A 24,110-nucleotide genomic window follows, 5' to 3' on the forward strand; every position below is an offset into this window, starting at 1 on the left:
GAGGAGCCTGGTGGGCTACAGTCCATGGGGTCACAGAGAGTCAGACATGACTGAGCGTGCATACACTGGAGGCCACCAGGGAATTCCCCATCAGGCCATTTCTCTTAAATAGAGACCCCAGCAAGTCAGGTCAGCCTGGTGGATATCTTTCTAACGTTTTCCCCTTATCCTTCCACTGGCCTAAAATCTTGAGTGATTTTGACCAAAGAGGGACCTTGTATTTACCCTATAAGGAAAACACTGGCCTAAAGGACAGGAATGCAGATTGGGCAATTGACTGCTCGTGCCAGGTGCGTTCCTGGGCGTGTTGAATGAGTAAAGGAATCCACTTCACCTCAGCTCCACTGCCATTTTCCGAGCCTCATCCCGGCTCTCTGAGATCTAGAACTCCAAGATAGTTTAAAAGCACGATGGAAGAATGGTTTCAGAAATTTGACAAGCTAGCTTATTTCCAGCTGCCAGCTAGATCAAGTGCCACTACAGTTAGAAGTGTTTTCCTTGCTACTTCAAACAGTGATAAGAATCACACAGGTAATACATGTCTAAATTAGACGATTCCCAATGGTTAGGAAGTGGAAATCTCACTCTTGTATGAAACAGACCGACCTTTGTTTATTTTATACAAACTTCTATAATTTTTAGAAATTAAAAAAAAAAAACAGGAATACCAAGAATGTGACAACACCTGCATAACCACTTAAACTGATGATAACAAATATTTTGTTATATTGACTTCATCTTATTTTTATTAATAAAATAAACATGACTAGTAATGCTGAAGTTTGTGGTGCCATGAACCCCTTGTACATTCTACTGTCCTGAACCGCTGTCATGAATGAAGTTTGTGCCATTCCTGTTCACTTTTATACTATTACAGGCACATATGTGAAATCACATTTTGCAAAAACTCCAGGGATCAAACTCACGCAGTGAAAGCGCCAGGTCCTAACTACTGGGCCACCAGGGAATTCCCCCAACCCCTCTCCCCCATCACAACAACTTTTTAAGATTTAAGTTGGGGAAATGGCTTTGCCTTTCAGACTTAAAAATGCAGTCTCATTCCCATAACTTCATTTGCAAACCCAGTTGCCATCTCATTTTTTCAAATTCTTTAAAATTAGCTGAAACCTTTCACTGTTTAAGTAGGGTTTTTGCTGCAGGGGGCTGTCTGTTCTCAACGCTGGGATGTGCCGAATGGAGAGCCTTGTGTTTCACGTTTGTAAGTGATAAGAGGGGGAGGTGGCAGCTTTACAGAGATCAGGTTTCAAGTCCAGCCCTAGTTTTTATGTGTGTGGGAATGGACGCAAAGGAAAACACAGCTGAGCTGCATTGTGGCTCTTCCTGTCGAACCTGTTCACGGCCAGGGTGAGTAAACCAGGAGCAGCGTCTCCTTCGCCCAGCCTCCAGTGAAATTTGTGCCTGGATTCAAAGCAACTGACTTCCCAGGAAATACCATCTGAATCTCCCCCATACCCCGTGTGGAAAGTGCGTCTCTCTCCCGGGGGAAATCTGCCAGAGAGAACTTGGCTGTCCTCTCCCAGATGGAGGAAGGAATGGAACCGGGGTGGTGTCACTTGGAGGAATTGCTGATGTCAGTAGCGTGTCAGCCGTGGGAGGCTTGGTTTGTGAAACTGAGTTACACCTAAGTGTCTTAGGAAACTCTGTGCAGAACTCACCGGAGCTGCCCGGCTGGGACAGGAGGGAGAGGGGGAGGGAGAGAGCACCTCGGAGATCCCCTTCCCCTTGGTATCTCACTTTTGGAACCTTGGGATTAAAAGACATGAAAGCCTGGAAACTACAGAAGTTTTAGGAAATCGGTATGTACCTTTAAGCTCCCACGAATTCCTCTTTCTACCTGGGCGAGGGTTATAGTTAGACGCTAGGTGCTCAGACGACAAAGCGCTGTGTTCTCAGTGGGTGATGGTTTATTTCACTGTTTGAGGTGGAGGGTCCAGTTTGAACAGGTCTGTCTCCCAGCTGTATGTGCGTGGGAACCATCAGCTTGTGCTGTTTCTTTTAGATAAGGTTGGTGAAAAGTCTTGGTTCCTGTACCCCAGGAAATGGTTTTGCTGGTGGTGCATTGCGGAGAAGTTATTTTCTTAATGATTAGAATGTTTTATGAAGATTCTTTGAACGTAAGTTAAAAATCCAGCTAAAGTCTAATAATGGAATGAAATTGCTGTGCTAGTATTTCTCTGACCAAGACTGGGGTGGAGAAGAGGAATTCCCAACTACGAAGTCAAAGTTCAAAGGACAAGCTGGGTCTCAGGCTAATGTGAAGGGTTGGGAATGAACCCAGAAAATGCAGGAGGGCCCACTCAGTTCTGTGAATGAGCTGCTTTTTACAAGTTAAATTTTCAGATGCCCATTGCTAGTAAGTTGTATTTCTCCCACCCAACTGGCAGATAACACCTGGTGCGGCATTAGAGTATCAACAGTGGGAATATGTTGATGAATTCTCTTACAAAAACTGGAAGCTTTAGCTCAGAAACCAAGAGAGCAGTGTCAGCATTCACTCCCATCCCGCCGAGCCTCCAATTTCTAGCACTCAAGTTTCTGTGGCATTTAGGGGAACTCTTGTACGTGGGGAAATTATCACTGAGAATCACCCTTGCTTGGGGTTCCGTTTTACTTTCACTTTGCATTCTTTTGAAATTTAATCTGTGGTCTTATTGAAACATCCCTTTGAATCTCTTTCCATTTAAATATGAAGTCAACATCTTTGATCAGAAGGCATGTGCTTACTGGAATCTACAATTTCCTTACTCACTCTTTTATTTAGTTGAGTCAAAGGAAAAATAGTATGCATGTTCCCCACAGTTGCTTGGTTTTATTGTTCGGGAAACAGTGATAAAGTGAAGATTACTGTCAAAAGAAGGAATAAACTGGTTTCACGCTATAGTTGGTTTGTGAAAAGGCATATGCCTAATCTCAAACTTAATTCTTGATTTTTTTATTATTAAGCTGATTTCTAGACTTAGTAAAAGTTAACATTAATTAAAGCTGTGTTGCATTTTTGTTTTCTTCATTTCTTAGTTATTCCAATGGAAACAGCTGGAGAACTTATATTTCCGTGAGAAAAAGTTTGCTGTTGAAGTTCATGATCCACGGAGGTGAGAATAAAAGCCTTTTTTTCTGTACGGGTCCAATGACTAGCCACATATGCTGCTATGAATATTCATGTGCACATGTTTTCATTTCTCTTGGGTGCATACCTAGGAGTAGAATTGCTTGATCAAATCGTAACTCTCTTTGACCTTCTGAGGAACTGTCAGACTGTTTTCCAAAGCAGCTATCCCCTTTTACATCCCTACCAAAACTCTGCATGGTTTCATTTTCTCCACATCCTCTAATATTTGTTATTTTTTCTGTGTGTGTGTGTAAATAGCCATCCTGATGGTGTGCAGTGATAACTCATACTGGTTTAGATTTGCTCACCGAGCATCTTTTCATGGACTCATCGGCCATTTGTCTACCTTTTTTAGAGAAATGTTTATTCAGATCCTTTGCTCATTTTTAAGTTTGCTATTCTTGGTCACTTAAAAAAGTTCCTAAATTATCAACATGAATTAAAGTCAAGATTGTAGGCTCTCCAAGTTCCTCAGAGGAATTCCTTATCAGCTCGCAGTGGTTGCTTTTCAGATATAAGTTTATGGATATTTGGAGGTCAGAGGGATGGAGGAAACAGCTGTGGCAAAAAGATGACCTGGAGATACAAGGCAGATTCCTACAAGGAACACTGGTGCTCTTCTCCCCACAACCCTGCCCCCCATCTTTGCTTCTCTTGCTCTGTCCTCTGACCCTCTCTCTTTTCATCCAGTACATAAGCAGTAATCTGGGCCAGTTTCGGACATGCATATTATCAGACAATATTATTATGCTCATCCTCTGATAGTGCCAAAGCCAGACAATAGCTAGATCTGAGATGCTCTCTTTCCTTGGAGGAAGGTGCTGATCCCACAGGTCATGATCGCTTGATCTTTAAAGTAACACATTTATTCTCACCTTTTTGTGATGGTTGCACATCGCACATCTGTGGTCTTTAATTTGATGTTTTTAGTACAGCCTCCAATGTGGCTAATTCTCATCTGCTATGAAATAATTTTTAATTTCTATTATTTCCAGTATCATGCTTCTGTGCAGAGTACAGAATGTTTATATTTATGTACACAAGTCTACTAGACTTAGGTTTTTCTAAAATATTATATGGTTGACATATTAATAATCATTTTCTCTTAATTACTTTAAAAATTTTCATTTTGTATTAGAGCATAATTGTTTAACAATGTTGTGTTAGTTTCATGAGTACAGCAAAGTGATTCAGTTATACATATACATGTGTCTATTCTTTTTCTAATACTCTGTCTATTTTCTCATCTGCTTTTGAAGATGTGTGTTTGTATTGTTTAATATACTGCTTTTATGAGGAGATACCCAAGTGTGATTGGCTTTCTCATAAAAAGGAGACAATCGGAGGCTTGGTCCTTGAAGGCAAGGGTGTGGCAGAGGAAAAACAATTAAGGAGATACTTTGTTACAATGTTACCCACTGGGTACATTTGATATGCTGCTGCTGCTGCTGCTGCTGCTGCTGCTAAGTCACTTCAGTCCTGTCAGACTCTGTGCGACCCCATAGATGGCAGCCCTGTGCAACCCCATAGATGGCAGCCCACCAGGCTCCCCCGTCCCTGGGATTCTCCAAGTAAGAACACTTGAGTGGGTTGCCATTTCCTTCTCCAATGCCTGAAAGTGAAAAGTGAAAGTGAAGTCGCTCAGTCGTTTCCGACTCTTAGCGACCCCATGGTCTGCAGCCTACCCGGCTCCTCTGTCCATGGGATTTTCCAGGCAAGAGTACTGGAGTGGGGTGCCATTGATGTTATGCTGGGCCAGAAACAAATCATGAGTGCTTTCCTTAATCTTTTAGGATTTCAGTATCCAGAAGAACTTTTGGGCAGAGTGGCCTCTTCGTGCAAACGTGGTATGCGAACTCCTCTCTCATCAAGTCCATCTGGGTAATGGCAATTAGTCAGCATCAGTTTTACTTGGACCGGAAGCAAAGCAAAGTAAGTAACTGAAAGTATTTCTATAAGGACAAAGTCCCATCCCTCATTTACTTTCCATTCAGAAGATAAACTTTCTTAGAAAAGATGCAACCTCATGGGTTTTTGTTTCTTGAGTCTTGTGGGGTTTTTTTTTAACTTTACTACCAGTTGTTTTAATTTTTCTTACATTTAACAGATGGGCAACCTATAGCCTGCTCTGAAAGTTGTAAGATTCGCCAACTTTTAGGCATTGTGTGAGTCTGTGCACTCATGACTTTTTTATGTTAATGATTGAACTATACCATGAGGAAGAATCATGCGTGATTAACAAAACATTTTAGTGACAAAGCTGAAGTCTGAATCTTTTTCCGAAAAATATCACTATAGTATATAAAAGTTCTGTATCGTCCTTTGTGTTGACATTTTTATTCCATATTAACTGAATCGTTTTATTAATTTAAAATAGGTGTGACTGAATGAATTCCCTTTCCATGTTGTGTTAGGCAAAAATCCCTTCAGCCAGGAGTTTAGACGATATCGCAATGGACTTGACGGAGACAGGAGCACCAAGGGTCTCCAAACTGGTGACACTCGAGGCGAAAAGCCAGTTCATTATGGCAAGCAACGGCAGTTTAATTTCCTCAGGTAATATTTTTGGATTAGAGAGTGTGCGAGCCATCTATATCTTAATGTACTTTTATTTTTTTTGGTTGTAAACCACTTTTAAATGTATCTTTTAACCCGTTATTTCCAGAATAAGTAAGCATATGAGAGAACCTATAGTATACAGCAGTTTTGAATAAAATTTTGAAATTAGTTTTTAAAAGAATATGAAGCAAGTTAAGTTATAAAGTTCAGGTTGTATAATTAACACTAGATGCTCAGACAGTGAGTGCCTTGGGGTAGCTTGCAAGAACATTTTCTCCCCATCAGGTCCAGAAGCTTTTTCTTTCTCCAGTGTGTAGTTTTTGATACAGACAGTCATCTAATTTTCCATTTAACATAAAATCAACTATGATTACAACCCTTGAACTCCATCTTACCCCCAAAGTGATTTTTGCTCCCAAACCCTTACTCTGCAGACATTTATATGAGAGTATCACTAAGTATACATAAGTCACTAAAAATATTCTCATCTAAATCCCATTGTCAGCTTGTGAATCTGAAACACAGAATATCCCTTTGCCTTGCTTACTTTCCAAAAGAACATTCCAAACAACTATCTCCAGGAACATCTTACCTTCTCTCTTGCTCAGAAAAATGAATTTTTTCATTGAGTGTGTCTAAAACATTAAACATTTTATCATTGCTTCCCAAATGACTGAACCGAAATGCAAAAGGCATATATTATTACCAGGTTCTGTTGGATGCCCAGAAGCATGAGAAAATGTTCTCCAGTTTCCTTTTATTATGTTCAGAAACAAGGAGAAAAGAAAGAAACTATTATTAAATAGCAGGTTTGGCTTAAAAATCCTTTGTCCTCTGAAAAGGAAGGAAACATGCCTGTATAAACCTTCCCTGCCCTCCCTCCCCACCCCCCCATCACCTCCAGGTTCTCAAGACTCAGAAGTCAGTGAGGAGCAAAAGAGAGAGAAGATCCTTGAACTCAAGAAGAAGGAAAAACTGTTGCAAGAAAAGCTCCTGAAGAAAGTTGAAGAGCTTAAGAAGATCTGTTTGCGGGAGGCTGTGAGTGTCTTCTGCTTTGGGAACATTTCAAATTGTGTTTGACAGTTCCAGCCAGGGTCAGTAATCTCCCTCTTGGTTCTGTCCTGTTTTATAGGAGCTCACAGGCAAAATGCCCAAGGAGTATCCTCTGAATGTAGGTGAGAAACCTCCTCAGGTCAGAAGGCGTATAGGTACCGCGTTCAAATTAGATGACAACTTGCTGCCAAGTGAAGAGGTATGGGCACCCGTTCTGAGCACTTCTGTCAACAGTGAGGCAGAAAAGCTGTCAGTTGAATGTAGCTGACTTGTTCCTTTGGGTTTTGGGTTACTGCTGTACATTTTTATCTCACCAGCTAAAGGTGATCATGGAGACCAAGTTGAATTCTTTCCTTCATGCACAGTTTAGTTAATGTTGAGTTCTCATGACTTTACTCCTCCAAACAGAGAGAGTATTAAATGAACTCTATTTCTAAATTGAGAAACATTATTTTAAGAATTAATAATTCAGCACTAGAGTCTCCCACTTAAAACCAAGTAGCCTTTGGCAAATCATTGACCTCTCTGAAGTCTCAATTCTCTGGTTTTCTCATCAATAAAATGGGGGTAATGATTGTTCTTCCCTCTGAGAGATGCAAGGAGTATTCAGTGAGATAACACACGTATAACACTTTAGGTATAATAAAGTTAAAAGATTTGTTAGGCAATATAGATGATACTTTCCTATTTGTATGTCATCAGACACTATGACCCTATTCATGTTTCTTGTAGAAATTTGGCCATCTTGGCTTTAGAAAATAGTAGTGGTTTCCATTCATAATAAAGTTAGCATTGCTGTTGTTGTTTTTTTTTTTGATGGTTTTTCTTTTTCTTTTTAATTTTATTTTGTTTTTAAACTTTATATAATTGTATTAGTTTTGCCAAATATCAAAATGAATCCATCACAGGTATACATGTGCTCCCCATCCTGAACCCTCCTCCCTCCTCCCTCCCCATACCATCCCTCTGGGTCGTCCCAGTGCACTAGCCCCAAGCATCCAGTATCGTGCATTGAACCTGGACTGGCATCTCGTTTCATACATGATATTTTACATGTTTCAATATTTTAGCATTGCTGTTTATTAAGTGTTCAGTGTATACCCAGCTCTGAGCTAAGCAATGCACATACATTGTTTCCTTTCATCTTCACCATAGTTTCATAAAGTGGATGTTACATCCATTTTACAAGTAAAAAAAACTGAAGCATTAAAAATTAAGTAATATATCCAGGGCCATGCAACCAGGAGTTACCCAGAAAGAATGGATATTTTATCCATTTATCTGTTTTTATCCAGTTTATCTGTTTCTGAAGCTGTGCATATGACTATAACATTCTCTGGCTATGAATCTTGGGTGAAGGATCCCTTCTTGAAAAATATGATCCTCATCTAACCAGTTGAATGAATGGAAGGTCAATTCCCTTCTTTGAAAAGGAAAGAGAATTGGACTGTTAAAGTAAATGGAGGGAGGTCTTATCTTCTAGGAAGGTGTTTGAGAATACCTAAGGAGTAAAACTTAGGAAGATTTCATTCACAAAGAGCATCTGATGTGAGAATGCATGAGAAAGAGAAATTTTATTATCAAGGACATATGAGAGTGACCGTGTATCTCCTGCATGTGAATGCAGGATCCTGCTTTGCAAGAACTGGAGAGCAATTTCCTAATACAGCAAAAGCTGGTTGAGGCTGCGAAGAAGCTTGCCAATGAGCCCGACCTTTGCAAAACCGTGAAGAAAAAACGAAAGCAAGATTACACGGATGCAGTGAAAAAGCTTCAGGAGATTGAAAATGCTATAAATGAGTATCGCATTAGATGTGGAAAGAAACCCAGCCAGAAAGCAACAGTTATCTTACCAGGTTAGTAACTAGTGAGGTTTTTTTGAGTCACCTAAGTCAGTCCTCTTGATGGAATGTACCGTTTCCAAACCAGTTCGTTTGATGAGAGAGAAAAGAATGGATTGATCCTTAAGTTTCTTAGGATAAAAATGATTCGGAATTTCATTCTTACAAGTATGTTAACTTGGTCTTCTGTGACCTTCTCATTGTTGTAAAACTATACTATTGTATTGCTTTAATTTTCAGGATGAAAGAGCTTTACACAGCAATATTAGTTCCCAAAAAGAGAGATTCACCTCTAACTGGCCTGATGTCATTGCAAGAAATATATTTGAAAACACAGAGTATTAAGACAGCTGGGCCCTACATAATAGTTTCTCAGAGATTTTTAATGAGGCAGACCATATATATTTTCTAAGGACCTATCCAATATATGTGGATAGAAAAGAACTCTTACAATTACGGTTATTTATAGAGGCTATTTCGGAGAAGGCAATGGCACCTCAATCCAGTATTCTTGCCTACAAAATCCCATTGACGGAGGGGCCTGGAAGGCTGCAGTCCATGGGGTCGCTGAGGGTCGGACACGACTGAGTGACTTCACTTTCACTTTTCACTTTCATGCATTGGAAAAGGAAATGGCAACCCACTCCAGTGTTCTTGCCTGGAGAATACCAGGGACGGGGGAGCCTGGTGGGCTGCCATCTATGGGGTCGCACAGAGTTGGACACGGCTGAAGTGACTTAGCAGCAGCATAGAGGCTATTTATGGACGTATGTTCCTGTTGTATTATGAAATGCAGAAGGCAGAATACAAAATTGTAGCCAAAACATAGTCCTGACATTGTATAAATATGTACACATAGAGACTGGTTGGGCAGGAGTTCAAAAATACTAATAGTTGTAGAATTTCATGTCAATTTTCTTCTTAATTCTCTTTAGTATTTTCAAAATTCTCAACATCATGTATCTAAAACTAATATTCAGAAAAAAATTAAACTGAAAAGTCTCATTTAGGTGGATTTCAAGTCCAACAGGCCTTCCATGTTTATTAGAATAAATTTTAGAATTGATCATTGGTTGAAATATGATTACTTCTTTTGATTCCAAGACTTTCCACCCTCCCCCCCATTTAAGCATCTGTGAAATTGGGATAATTCTTATACTAGATGAGGCATTACAGTTATGATCAGTACTTTTTCTTTTTTTTACTGGAATATCAACCAATTATACATCTTAGATTTGACAAAATATGGTAATGAGTTTTAAAGTATACTGAGCTTCAGGGCATATGATTTGAAAAGCAGAGATACAGCTTTTTAGTAAGTGAATGCATGGACATCAACACACACGTGTTTGTCAACTACAGCTGGGGAATTTAGGATGGTTTTGACTCAATGCAAAATCCAGTTGGCCTCATCGGTGGCCATTCTGGACCCATAGGAAATGGGTAGTGAGCAGGTCACTTAACTTTGATAGCCATTTGTCGTGGCCCATTCATCTCCAACTGTGTAAGATTCCAATGTTATCCTTTACAGTAACTGACATTCAGGCAGCACCGATGCCAATGGTTGAGTATATATCGGTGGATTATTTTTAAAGCCTGCCTGACAGCTGACTATACTGGCATCTCGCCTTCAAGCTCTACCCTGTGTCCCATTAAGAGACAGTCCTCTTGGCTCTGATAGAGATTAATTTTAGATTGGATGGGGAGATTCACTTCATAATGGCTTCGAAGCTTACACTGAGGTGTCACATTTGCCTGTAACCTTGCCCATCCTTGACAACTGAATATGGAAAGATTTGCCAAAGCACATCAACACATCAAAGATGTCACTTTTTAAAAAAAATTTTATTGGAGTATAGTTGTTTTATAATGTTGTGTCAGTTTTTGCTGTACAGCAAAGTGAGATGTCGCTTTTTGCCAAACCCGTTTTGTAACATTTGACAAGCACCAGTAATAATCACATTTTTATGGACATTTCCAACCACCAGACTTCTTTCACTAGAATACTGTATGTAGGTAACCAAAGTAATAAGTATAGTTAATATTTATTGAGCATTTGTCTTGTACCGGGAGCAAGGCCAAGGGCTTTACATCTATTATGTCATCGAATGCCCACCAAAGCGTTAAACACGAGGTACTATTTTCATCCCTATTTTAGAGTTGAGCCAAATGATGCTTGGAGAGATTAAGTAATTTGCCCAGGGTCTCCCAGCCAATAAGTGACAACACCAGGCTTTGAATCCAGGTCTGTTTATTTCAGTGGTTCTCAACCAGCAGCAATTTTGCATCCCTGGGAAATGTCTGCAGGCGTGTTTGATTGTCAAAACTGAGGGTGGGGAGGGTACTGATATCCAGTAGTAGAGGCTAGAGAGCCTACAGTGCAAAGGACAGCACCCCCCAACAAAGAATCATCCAGTCTAGGATGTCAGTAGTGCCACCCACTGTTAGGAAACCCTAGTCTGATTCAGAAGCTTCCGTACCACAAATGTCCTCACTCTTATCAAGAAAAAGCCCTTCTCTTCAGGAGAGAGCTCAAAAAATAAGTTAACCTAACAGTGCAGTAGATTCTCAAAGTAAGGTTCTCAAGTCTGTTCCATTGTAAGAAATAATCCAGTGTAATATTTGTATAGTAGGGAAGATGTTTATGTCTTAAGTGGTCAATGAGTCCATTCTCACAAAGTTAATTACTCCTAATGCACTGTAACTAGTTGCATTTATCTAAGTAAAACTAAGATGCACTCCATTGAGAATTGTTTTATTGAACTATTAGGGGTGTCCAAAGGCACCATTGTACTAAAGATAGTTTATTTTGTTCACAGAAGACATCATCCCATCAGAAAGCAGCTCCTTGTCTGATACTACCACCTATGATGATCGTAAGTAGCTCTCCCTTTTCAATTTAAAATGTTACATATTCTGAAATACTAAGAAAGGTTTTGAGTAGGAAAGCCTATTTATTACTCTTTTGGGAAAAGTAGAATCAACTAGCTTACATTTATGAAGAATGGTTGGGAAAGGGCTTAAGATTAGCTTTTACACAGGTTGTGCTGTGCTGCGCTTAGTCACTCAGTTGTGTCTGACTCTTTACAACCCCATGGACCGTAGCCCACCAGGCTCCTCTGTCCGTGGGTATTCTCCATGCAAGACACTGGAGTGGATTGCCATGCCCTCTTCCAGGGGATCTTCCCAACCCAGGGATCGAACCCAGGCCTCCCTTTACACAGGTTAGCTCAGCGTAAAATATAGTACCATACAAATCACATGACTTCAATGAATCAAAGTACCATAACATGAGTAAATAGGTATCTTGATAAGGCTTTGTAAGGTTCTGCAGAATTTATTTTTTTAGCTTTTGAAGTAGCTATAGATTCACAGGCAGTTGCAAAGTAATAAAGAGTCATTCACCCAGCTTTGTCCAGTGGTGACATCTTATATATTTGGTGTCTGATAACAAAACCAGGAAATGAGTGTTGTGCAGGCTACACTACCAGGAAATAATGGAAACTTTGATTTTTCACTGTCTACTTATTCTGGATAAGTGGGAGTTTATTTTCCTTAGAAGCACATATTTTAGAAATTGTGTTACATGTTACTGTGTCAGTTTCCTAGAAATAGACCTTATCTATTTTACTGACCCATGTTCAACACATTTCATGATGGAATGGATTTCATATCAAGTGGTAGAATATTTCCTTATAATCCCTTCCTTGTGCTTAAGCAGGGGAGCTGGCTATCTGTTTGATGTGATTTAAAGAATTCAGAAGCCAATAAACCCTACTGCTTTATCTTCTTCCAAATGGAATGGTTTGTGAAAGTCTTCCATTTCAGAACTCTTCCTTTTAGCTGAGGTTTGGTCATGCTTGCCACTCCTGTTTGAAAATACAAATATCAGTGAGAGACATTAACAAGCCCCTAATGACTCATCATAAATCAGTTTCATCCCTGTCAGTGATAGGATGAGTCTTTGGTCAGCCAGGGAGGCCTAAGAATGTTAAAAGTAAAGCTCGGCAAAACTGATCCAGTCCAACTTTATAGGCCAACTTCCTCTTGGCCCTTTATACACTGAGATTTTTCTGTGGTATAACTCTTGTTAAGCATCACCCATTACACCTGAGAGATTTATGTGCTCAAAGTGGCTCCTATTGAGTTGACAGAAGTTGGGTGTGTCCCCACAAGAACATTCAGTAATTTCTATTTTCTATTGTGTAAAATATAAAAATACGTTTCCTGGAACTTACGCACTTTAAAAATGACATTCTTTGGAAGAACATTTTACTCACCAGACAGATCTTCCACTTTATTGGGGGGAGGGAGGTGTTGGCAAGGCATTTGTTTACTTTTTTATTTATCTAGTTATTCATTCATTCACTTATTGCAGCCAATGATACCTTCACTCTTGCTGGGCAGCGATCAAGTTCAGTACCTCATTCTCCAAGAATTCTTCCTCCCAAGTCTCTCGGTATTGAGAGAATCCATTTCAGAAAGTCATCCATCAATGAACAGTTTGTGGATACCAGACAGTCCAGGTAAGAAGACAGATCATCAAAGAGGTGACTGCCTCACCACTGTAAGATCTTTGCTCCAAAAGAGTCAACCTATTTTTGTGTTATCCTGTTTATTCTTTCAGAAAGGGTTATCTTATAAAATCAAGCGTAGAATCTAACCCAGTTATTTGTTGTTGGCAGCAAGTGGAAGTGTCTTTAAAGAGGTCTTTTAAAAAATATTTGGCTGTTTCCTTAAAGTCTGTTTGGTTTGTATTAAATAATAGAGGCATTAACTATAAATCTGAATTTGGATATAGTGTCAAAGTTCTGTTTCATCACCCAAGGTCTCAGGAACATTTAATACAACTCTACTAGGCAATAGAACTGACTTCTAATCTTTCAAAGGAAAATGGGACTCGAGTACATTTTTAATCTGTAACTTCTTCTCAGGTGTCTCAAGTAAATATTTTTGGGACAATAACTTTTTAAAAGATGAAAGACCAGTGATTCCCAGAATTTGGCTGCATGGATCACTACTAGGTTTTTTGTTTGTTTTTTTAAATTGGGTCCAAGATAGGATTACCAGCTTTTTACTTTGCCTAATTAGTATGTTCACACAGGTAGCACTGTGATTTCATGAAAATATGACACATATCCAAAATACAGTCATTGTTGTAGTAATAATAAGATGAACATTTGTTGAGCACTTAGTATGTGCCAGACACTGTTCCAAGTGTTTAACATATAATAACAAATTTAGTCGTAAGAAAATGCTCATTGTATTACTACCATCCTTAGCATTTACAGATAAGTACACTGAGGATAAGAAAGCATGAATCACTTGTTGGGTACATCAATTAGTAACTGTCAGAATTGGGATTTAAACCGACATAGCCTGACTGCAAAGCCTATGATGTGATTTTAGCCAACATGTTTTATTGCATCTCAGGAAAGATGGAAATTAGTCTCAAAATAAAAGAGGATTATTTAGATGAAATGATTTTTCATTTATGAAAAGAGAACCAACATTTTGTTATGTTTCTGATCTGTCAAAGACCAGTGAAAATCTTTATTTCATATTAGCCCCAATTTGTAGATTAGCATCTAAGAACTGTTGCCTTAAACAATAGAGATCCAGGTGTCTAGAGCTGTGGTGTCCAGTTCAATTAAAAGCAAATAAAATTTAAAATTCAGCTCTTTAGTCCTACCAGTTGCATTTCAAGTCCTGATAGGCACATGTGGCTGATGTCTGTGATGCTGAGCACCACAGATAGAGCACATGTCCATCACCGAAGAAAGTCCTGTCAGATAGCACTGGGCAGGTATGTTTATTATATCAGGGAAAACAAAGCTGTTTCAGCAAAAGGAATCATAACTGGGAAAATCATTATCTTAAGAACTTATTATGCCTCCATTCCCTATAGCTTCGCCCTATAGATGTGTTTGCTCTTTCATCCAGCAATTTCACTTCTAGGAATTTTTCCTCTTGAATTAACTACAGGATCCTTATCTCACAGCATTGTTTATTCTAATGACAAATAAAAACAGCCCAAATGCTCAACTAGTGGATTAAGTAAATTACAGTCAGTATTTATGGTGGAATGCTGTACACTCTAAAATAACAATGTGACTGAATATTAAGCAACATAAAATGTTAGATCAAGTTGTGTTTTTTCCTTAAGTGGGTTTTGAAAGAGAATTTATAGTAAGATCTAATTTTTTGTTTTTAAGGGTATAAACACAGTAATTTTTTTTTAACTTTTTTGCCATGCTTTTGTAGTAAGTGAAGTGTAATCGAAGTTGTTTTTAATTAAAATAATTTCAAATTCTGTTCTCACTGTGCTGGGAAGTGGACAAAGCAATTTAAGAATGCTGTGAATGACTGTCTACTGGCCAAATTCAGCCTGTGACCTATTTTTGTATTTCCGATGAGCTAAGCATGGTTTTTAGAATTTTGAATAATTGGAAGGAAAATAAAAAACTAATATTTTTTGTGACAATCTTGTAACATAAAAATTATATGAAAGTTGAATTTCAGTATCCACAGTCAAATCTGATTGGCACACAACCACCTCCAGTCACATACATATTGTCTACACTGCTGTTTTACGTCAGGGGCAGAGCTGAATCATTGGGATAGCCTGCAAAGCCAAAAATACTTCCTATGAGACTTTTTACAGAAAAAGGACTTGCTACCCCTGCTCTCCTTGCTTTCAATGTATTTTATTGAGTACACTCTTTTTCAAAAGTCTTTTCGTTTTTTTCCTTCATATTTATGACTCAGAGTCAGATCACTTGTGCTTCCCCTAAGACTCATCTAAGATGCACCTGGATACTAAACCACAAAGACAGTTTTCCCAATTATCTCTTTATGTTCCCATTCCTTCCGCTTCCTGTTTCTTTCTTTTTTTGTTTTTTAACTGGAGTATAGTTGATTTACACTGTTGTGTTTGTTTCAGGCATATAGCACAGTGATTCAGTTATACATATTATAATTATATATACAATTATTAGCAGTTATTCATATATATATATTTTAGATTCTCTCCCCTTATAGGTTCTTACAAAATATTGAGTATAGTTCCTTGTGCTATATAGTAGGTCCTTGTTGGGTATCTATTTTATTTTATGTTGGAGTATAGTTGATTAACAATGTTGTATTAGTTTCAATATATAAGTATACAATAAGTATACAATAAAGTGATTTAGTTATACATATACATATATCTGGGGTTTCCCTGGTGGCTCAGATGGTAAAGAATCTGCCTGCAGTGCAGGAGACGCCAGAGACATGGATCCAATCCCTGGGTCGGGAAGATCCCCTGAATAAGGAAATGGCAACCCACTCCAGTATTCTTGCCTGGGAAATCCCATGGACAGAGAAGCCTGGCGAGCTACAGTTCATGGGGTTGCAGAGAGTGAGACATGAGTGGTGACTTAACACTTTTTCACTTTTCACACATGTATCTATTCTTTTTCAGATTCTTTTCCCATGTAGGTTATTGCAGAATATTGAGTAGAGTTCCCTGTGCTATACAGTAGGTCCTTGTTGATTATCTGTTTTATATATAGTGATGTATATCTGTTATTACCAAAATCCTAATTTATCTCTCCCCTTCCAGTAAGTTTCTAAGCAGCTTATTACAAATTTGCCAGAAATGTTGGGAGGCTCATCATTTTCTGATTTCTTTCTTCCCATCACAGAGAAATGCTGTCCACACACAGCAGTCCTTACAAAACTCTGGAGAGGCGGCCCCAGGGAGGACGGAGCATGCCCACCACCCCGGTTCTCACCCGGAATGCCTACAGTAGCAGCCATTTGGAGTAAGAGAGCTTCATTCTAGCGGCTTTGTCTCCACTGACTTTTGCTCTAAGATTTTGTTTCACTTTGCTGTGTTTTTAATCACTTTCTGCAAGAGGACTTTATGGCTCTACATTTTCTATGCACTTAGCAGTTCAAATATATCAGCCAAGAAAATGTTCTTGAAAATATATCTTGCTTGGGTAGATATTGGATGTTTTGTGCCTTAATTCTTCCAACCAGACATTACTCTCTGTTATTCAGTGGTGTGGACGAAGATAACGACAACAGTGACGTTTTGAAGTGTTTACTTGAAGGCTGTGCTGTTTTATATGTCCTATATTATTTAGTCCCCACAAGAAGTCTGATTGGAGATATTAGGTACTGTTTTTGTCCTCGTTTTATATTAAAGAGAGGGAGATTAGTTAAATATCTTGTCCATGTTCATACAGCTGGGAAGTGATGGAGCCATGAGTTAACCCAGAGATCTCCAGTAGCCTGGCCAGGCTTTGGCCCCCCCAACCCCCATCATCCACTCGATGGACCTGGTTTTGAGTGAACTCCAGGAGTTGGTGATGGACAGGGAGGCCTGGCGTGCTGCTGTTCACAGGGTCGTAGAGTTGGACACGACTGAGTGACTCAACTGAACTGAACCCCATGAATGCTGCCATCACCCTAGTCTATGTACCCTGGTATCCTGTTGGGAAAAAGGACCCTCCAAAGACATGTGGGTTTTTCTTAGGCCTTGATGCAGGTTGTCCATCATCGGTTTAGCCTCTCTGTTTTCAAAGAGGAATATGGACTGCCCAATTGATGGAACCTGTTTCTTTTCTCATTTTGACCATGTGAACCCATTGAATTCTGTTGTCGGGCAGCTTTGGAAACCTAAAAAAGTCCTATTGCAGTTCAAGAGCTATCAACTCATTCGACATGATGTCCTTTTCCCTTATGTCAGTCCTCCTTTCCTTCTTTGTCCTCAGCAAGCTTGCCTCTCTTTCTTCTTTCAGACCTGAGCCTTCATCTCAGCACTGCCGCCAGCGGAGTGGAAGCCTCGAGTCTCAGTCTCACCTGCTCTCGGAGATGGACCACGAAAAGCCATTTTTCTCCCTCTCCAAATCCCAAAGAAGCAGCAGCACTGAAGTCTTGGATGACGGATCTTCCTACACCAGCCAGTCGAGCACGGAGTATTACTGCACCACGCCCGTGGCCGGCCCCTATTACACCACCCAGACGCTGGACACTCGCTCCCGGGGTCGCAGAAGGTCCAAGAAACAGAACGCCTCGACTTCCAATTCGGGAAGCATGCCCAACCTAGCACACAAGGATAGTCTGAGGAATGGCGTCTACCCCAAGAGTCAGGAGCAGCCTTCTTCCAGCTGCTACATTGCCGGGTACACGCCCTACGCGGAGTGTGACCTCTATTACGCCGGCGGCTACGTCTACGAGAACGACAAAGAGGGACAGTACAGTGTGAATCCTTCCTACCGGTCGTCCGCCCACTACGGATACGACCGCCCAAGGGACTGCAGCAGGTCCTTTCACGAGGACGAGGTCGACCGGGTGCCCCATAATCCGTACGCCACACTCCGGCTGCCGCGGAAGGCTGCCGCCAAGTCAGAGCACATCACCAAAAACATCCACAAAGCCTTAGTGGCAGAGCACCTGCGAGGCTGGTACCAGCGGGCCTCTGGGCAGAAGGAGCAGGCCCACAGCACACAGACTAGCTTTGACTCAGACAGGGGCTCGCAGAGAAGCCTGGGCTTTGCCGGGCTGCAGGTCCCCTGTTCTCCGAGCAGCCGTGCGTCTTCCTACTCCTCAGGTAAGAATGGTACCCAGATTGCATCTTCCTCATGTGCCCCTGTTCCTGCCCCACCCCCACCCCAAACCACCCTCCTCAAGGGTGCATGAGAGCAGGACCCAAGGTCAGACAAGCGTAGCCATTGGATGGAGAGGCAGATTCAAGTCTAACAAACCTTTCCTGGGTTGGGGGCTTTCGTGTATTTTTATCTTTTCTGGGTCTTCCACTGACAGGCACATCTCTCTAAAGTGTTCTGGGCATTGGGATTATCAAATACATGCTGCTGTATATAAAATAGATAACTAACAAGGGCCTACTGGATAGCAGAGGGAACACTGCTCCATATTTAATTAATAACCTATAAGGGAAAATATTCTGAGAAAGAAATAATAACACTAATAAATATATATGAAAAGTGAAAGTGTTAGTCGCTCAGTCATGTCTGACTTTGCCACCCCATGGACTAGCTTCCCAGGCTACTCTGTCTATGGAATGCTCCAGGCAAGAATCCTGGAGTGGGTTGCCATTCCCTTCTCCAGGGGATCTGCCCAACCCAGGGACTGAAGCCGGGTCTCCTGCATTTTTTACTGTCTGAGCCACCAGGGAAGCCTGATGTGTGTGTGTGTGTATGTGTGCACTAAATTTCTGGGCTGTACCCCTGAAACTAACACAACATTGTAAATTAACTTTCCTTCAATAAATATATTTATGGCATAGAGATTTGGTATATTAAAAGAATAGCATAAACCCTTTAGGTAAGCAGAAAACCATCAGGATTATACATCCTTTCTTGATCACCATGAGGAACTGGATCACCAAAAGGCAGTTCATTCTGAATTCTCTGGTCCATGCATGAGACTTCTAAACCTCACTGGAGCTGGCATTTACTAAGCACTGTTCCTGGCACTGTTCTAAGTATTGTGCAGGTCTTGACTCAATTCAGTAATCATATATACTCCACTTTATGGCTGATCTAAGGGACTTTCAAAGATCATTTTGATTAAAGGCATTCTCTCCATGCGTTGACTTTTGTCCCTACCTCCACTGTTACTGCTGGAGGACTTACCTGCAAACCTCCAGCTGTGCTAGGTACTTTAAGGAAAGAAATGGGGGCCTAAAAGGAGAGGCTGTGAGCATTTCACTTCTTCAGCAAACGAGCAGGCATGTCCAAGATGCTGAGGAGTCGGTTTAGAGCCATTTCCTGGCCTGGATGAGTTCACGGTTTAGTTAGCAACCAGAGGAATGTATGAGTGTTAAGCAGTGTTAAAGCTCTAAGAAACAGGAACTGTGTGAAAAAAAACTGAGGTCGTGCATCTTGCCCCCCTCTCAAGCATGACACCTTAGTGAGACATAGCTCAGGGATTCTTGAATCACTGTGTGGTCATCAGTGAAAACTGTTCCTTTAAAAGTTTCCTAATGTTGACAAGAGGCATTTCCATGGAGATTTCTGTTTGGGTTCTAGTGTTCTGCTATTTGTGCGAGACTTTGGACTTTCCTGCTTATTACCACATCTAACATGAAAAGCCTCCTGTACTTACTTCTTATTTGTGGCTCTGATGTAGAGAAGGCCTTTCTTGCCCTTCAGGTTCAGGGTGTGACATGAGAAACTTGCAGAAACTAAAGAATGAGGGCTGAGACGCATGTGGATGGTCATCAGGGCACAGGGCTGGGGTAAATCTACCCCATCATCACTTCAACCATTGAGGCCAGGGAGAAGCAGGTGTAACTCAGAAATTTCAACATTCCTGGCCTTTGGCTCAGGACTAGGGCAAAGGTGAGAATGGAGATAACACTTCCTGGTGTGAGCCTTTCTGATATGCAGCTCAATTTTGGCCCCATGGGCCAAAAAGCATCACGTTTTTAAGGAATTAGGGGGATGGAATCAGTGCTCTCAGAATTGCCTTTTGGAATTTTCCTCATTCCTGTCTACATTTTATAGCTGAGGAAATATGTTTCAACAAGCACGCATCATTCTCATGGAAAGAGAAGTTTCTGATGAATTGGCCGAATCAGTCGGGTTTTGTAATCCCTTCTAGCCACCTAAAGGCTCTCCGAGTTGACTCAGTTTTAGTAGTCAGGACAGCCACCATTTATTGGCGATTTAACGCTGTGCCACCCGGCCTTTTCAGCACTTTATGTGTACTCTGCCACTAAGTGTATGCAACAATTCTGTGTGATGAGTGCTGTTGCTATGCTTATTATTATTACCCTAATCTTACAGATGAGGCACTTCTGGCTTAGAGTGCTTAAATGACCCTGCCCATAGGAATTCTATTACTGCTCTGATATCCCAACCACCACGCCTCACCGCCTGACTTAGAGTTATGAAACCTTCCTGGAAGTGGGACTTTTACATCCTGAGTCAAATCCTTGTGGCATCCAGGACTACGGATGAGTTTTGAAGTGTGTTAGTCTCACACTTACCACATGTGCTTTGTGGTTATAAAAGAGAGGAGGAGGTTGGCCACCAGGAACAGGAATCAGAGGGGAGCTGAAAGGCTCCAGGAGCAGGGTGGGGCTTTTGAGTCTTGGGTGACGTGCATGGCATTGTGCACAGAGGCATGGAGCAGGGCTCATTTTAGAGTTGTTGTTCAGTCGCCAAGTTGTGTCCAGCTCTTTGCAAACCCATGGACTGCATGCTTCCCTGTGCCTCACGATATTCTGGAGTTTGCCCAAGTTCATGTCCATTGAATTGGTGATACCATCTAACCTTCTCATAGTCTATCGCCCTCTTCTCCTTCTGCCTTAAATCTTACCTAGCATCAGGGTCTTTTCCAATGAGTCTGCTGTTTGCATCAGGTGGCCAAGGTATTGAGACAGGACAGCAAATGCCCAGCAATGGGGCATTCACTGGGTTTTGCTCCCGTATTATGCCCTTGCTTTATTTTTTTATCTTGTTTTTTACCATTTTTAAAGAAAAAATTTTTAATTGAAGTGTAGTCGATTTACAGTGTTGTGTTAGTTTTAGGCATTTAGCAATGTTATTTAGTTATATATGCATATGTGTATTTATGCTTAGGAGGCCTGGCGTGCTGCGATTCATGGGGTAGCAAAGAGTCCGACACGACTGAGCGACTGATCTGATCTGATCTGATCTCTGATATGTGTATATATATTCAGATGCTTTGCCTATATAGGTTATTATCTAATATTGAATAGTTCCCTGTGCTATATATATATAATAAATCTTTGTTGTTTTTCTGTTTTACACACAGTAGTATATATATGTTATTCCCAGATTCCTATTTTATCCCTCACGCCCACCATTCACCCTTGGTAACCATAAGTTTGTCTTCTCTGTCTGTGAGTCTGTTTATTTTATAAGTAAATTCATTTGTATTATTTTTTTAGATTCCACATATAAGTGATATCATATGATATTTGTCTTTATAATTTCACTAGTATGATAATCTCTGGTTGCATCCATGTTGCTGTAAATAGCATTATTTCATTCCTTTTTATTTAGATCCTTGTCTTGTTCTAGATTAGTCCCTCAGAAGAACTAAATCTCTTCTTCCTGAAATCTTTCCTATACTATTTACCTTCCCCATACCTCAATCCCAAACATTTTTTAAAAGGCAAAAACGTGCCTTGATCCTACTGGTGGTTGATACCACCTTTGGGTGAAGAACCCGCAAGTTTCAAGAAGTCAATGTATAGAATTGACTTGTATTGAATTGACAATGTACAGAATTGACAAGGTAAGACTTGTCGTCTTACCTTTACAATTGAAGCCTATCAGGCTATCCAGCCACCATAGCCTTACTGGGAGACTGGGAAAATTCTTTTAGTATATGAAAACTGTTTTTTCTGGCTTGTCTTTTGGTTTTTTTTAATAGTGTATCTTTCAATTAACTTTACTCACATTTATAATAATAATAGCTACCATTTATTGCTAGGCACAGTGCTAAATATTTGCACTAACTAGCTTTTTTAATCCTGATACTGTCCTGTACAGAATATATTTATATTGTCCCCCATATTTACAGATGAAGAAACTGAGGCTTAAAGAGGACAAACTGTTTGCCCAAGGTCACGTGGCCAATAAGTGACCAAATTGGAATAGCAACTCTCTTGATTCCAAACACTGGTTTTTAAGATTGACTTTGCATGCAGCTGATTATAACATGCATATAAATGACCCAAACAGTTCTCACTTTGAATAGTCCCACTAATTTTGTCTCTTTTCATTTTTATTTCTAGTGTCTTCCACAAATGCTTCTGGGAACTGGAGGACCCAGATAACCTTAGGGCTATCCGAATACGAGATCCCGGCACATTCTTCCTACACCAGCTGCTATAGCAACATCTATAATCCTTTACCCTCTCCAGGCAGGTAAGAAAGCAGTGCTCAAAAATTTTATTACCCTTTTCCTGATCTAAAGAATTCAGGAATCCAGTTTTATTTTATGAACGCTAAGTAATCTAGCTCAAGGGTTGGCAGATTGTAGTCTAAAATCAGCTGCCACCTATGTTTATAAGTAAAGTTTTATTGGAAAACTAGACATGCTCATTCATTCACTTGGTGCCTATGGCTGTTTCTGTACTTAGAAGGGCAGAAGGGAGTAGTTGCAGCAGAGATCTTATGGCCAACAAAGCTAAAAATACCTAGCCCTTTAAGAAGAAGTTTGTTAATATTTAATCCCGCTGATTCAAATTTGACCCTCTTAGAATTCTATACTTTAAGTTCTGTGTCTGAAGGGTTCTTTTTAATTGCTGTACTTGAAACTGTATTATTGATATACCCGTTTAAGACTCTCTTGGAACCTGGCAGGGAAAAATCTCTCTATGCCAGAAAACGCTGTTCATTCCTCCTAGACAGTTGGTGGGCTAGATTTCGAACATTTGCTGCCTTTTTGTGTCTGCCCCTGTGTTCATTAAGCAGCAGCAGACGCAGCCAGCTGTCCCGAGTGTCTCCTTTGTAAACATTTAGAGGGAATAGACAAGGGGAGTTTGTTAAAATGTGGTTTTTTAAAAAGGTTGCAAACTCTGGATTATGTTTTTCAGTTCTTTGCATACATGGGAGGAGTTAAAATGGAAGCTTTTGTTTTTCTCAATCACTTTCTCACAGAATAGAATCTGTACCCCTGGTGCTAAGAAGAAGTAAAGCACTTTCTGGTTTTGTTTCAAGAAAAGTTTAATTTTGCTTTCTCTAAGTCAGATTACTTCAGGCATAGGAGGCTTCCATAGACTGTAACTTTTTAAAGGTGAATATTGGTGAGTTTGAGGTTACTTTCTTATTAAAGCACTCAGTGTTATAAGCAAATTGGAGATATTTAACCCCAAAAGACTTGTTTTTCTTCTCCATATTTAGCTAAAGTTTTTCTTGGCTTAAAATATCAGGCCAATTGTCTCAACTCAACAAAGGGTATGCTCAAAATAGAATTTTAATGAAAATATACTTCAGAGGACATCAGATAGCTTGGAGTTCTGTAAATAATGCTTGTAAATGCATGAGGAGCAGGAAGACTTTGGCCCAAAATTTGAGCTGAATTTTTTCAATTCAGTTCTAATCACTTTGTATAATACATTTGCAAGTAATTTTCCTCTTGGCATACTTTCACTTTTTGTTAACTGAATTAGAAACTATATAAAACAAACCATTCAGGGCATAAGACGGTTCTAATATCCTAAACACCACTTTTATTGGACTCAAGAAGTGTTAAACATTTTAAGAGAGTATCTATTTTTACGAAGTTTATCCACCTACTTCAGCCAGCCCAAGAGGGCCTGATAACAGCGTCTGGTGTCAGAGGGGCATGATATACAGGAAATTAGAAACTATTTAAAGATCCCTAGTGTGTGTGTGCATGTGCACAGAATATGAGCTCATTGTAGAAACTAGGAAAATAATAAAGGAATAAATAAGTAGGACATAATCTACCCATAATTCCACCATCTAGAGATATTAGCTAGTAACATTTCTGGCACATGTCCCCCATTT

The 24,110-nt window shown here is 40.1% G+C and overlaps 1 protein-coding gene across 5 annotated transcripts in view; it reads left to right on the forward strand.

The window, feature by feature from the left end:
* The window catches only part of FRMD4B (FERM domain containing 4B), a 358,795-nt gene that overhangs the window by 330,565 nt on the left and 4,120 nt on the right, over positions 1-24,110 (forward strand). For all 5 annotated transcript variants that reach the window (XM_070360591.1, XM_070360589.1, XM_005890968.3 and 2 more), the window contains 11 exons: positions 3,037-3,113; positions 4,924-5,062; positions 5,545-5,686; positions 6,594-6,727; positions 6,822-6,941; positions 8,370-8,598; positions 11,403-11,459; positions 12,962-13,109; positions 16,272-16,391; positions 17,376-18,187; positions 22,370-22,502. In XM_070360591.1, the coding sequence (XP_070216692.1) occupies positions 3,037-3,113; positions 4,924-5,062; positions 5,545-5,686; positions 6,594-6,727; positions 6,822-6,941; positions 8,370-8,598; positions 11,403-11,459; positions 12,962-13,109; positions 16,272-16,391; positions 17,376-18,187; positions 22,370-22,502 (2,111 nt within the window). The remainder of the gene's footprint in view (positions 1-3,036; positions 3,114-4,923; positions 5,063-5,544; positions 5,687-6,593; positions 6,728-6,821; positions 6,942-8,369; positions 8,599-11,402; positions 11,460-12,961; positions 13,110-16,271; positions 16,392-17,375; positions 18,188-22,369; positions 22,503-24,110) is intronic.

This window comes from Bos mutus, chromosome 22 (genome assembly GCF_027580195.1).
Source record: "Bos mutus isolate GX-2022 chromosome 22, NWIPB_WYAK_1.1, whole genome shotgun sequence".
Lineage (NCBI taxonomy): Eukaryota > Metazoa > Chordata > Mammalia > Artiodactyla > Bovidae > Bos > Bos mutus.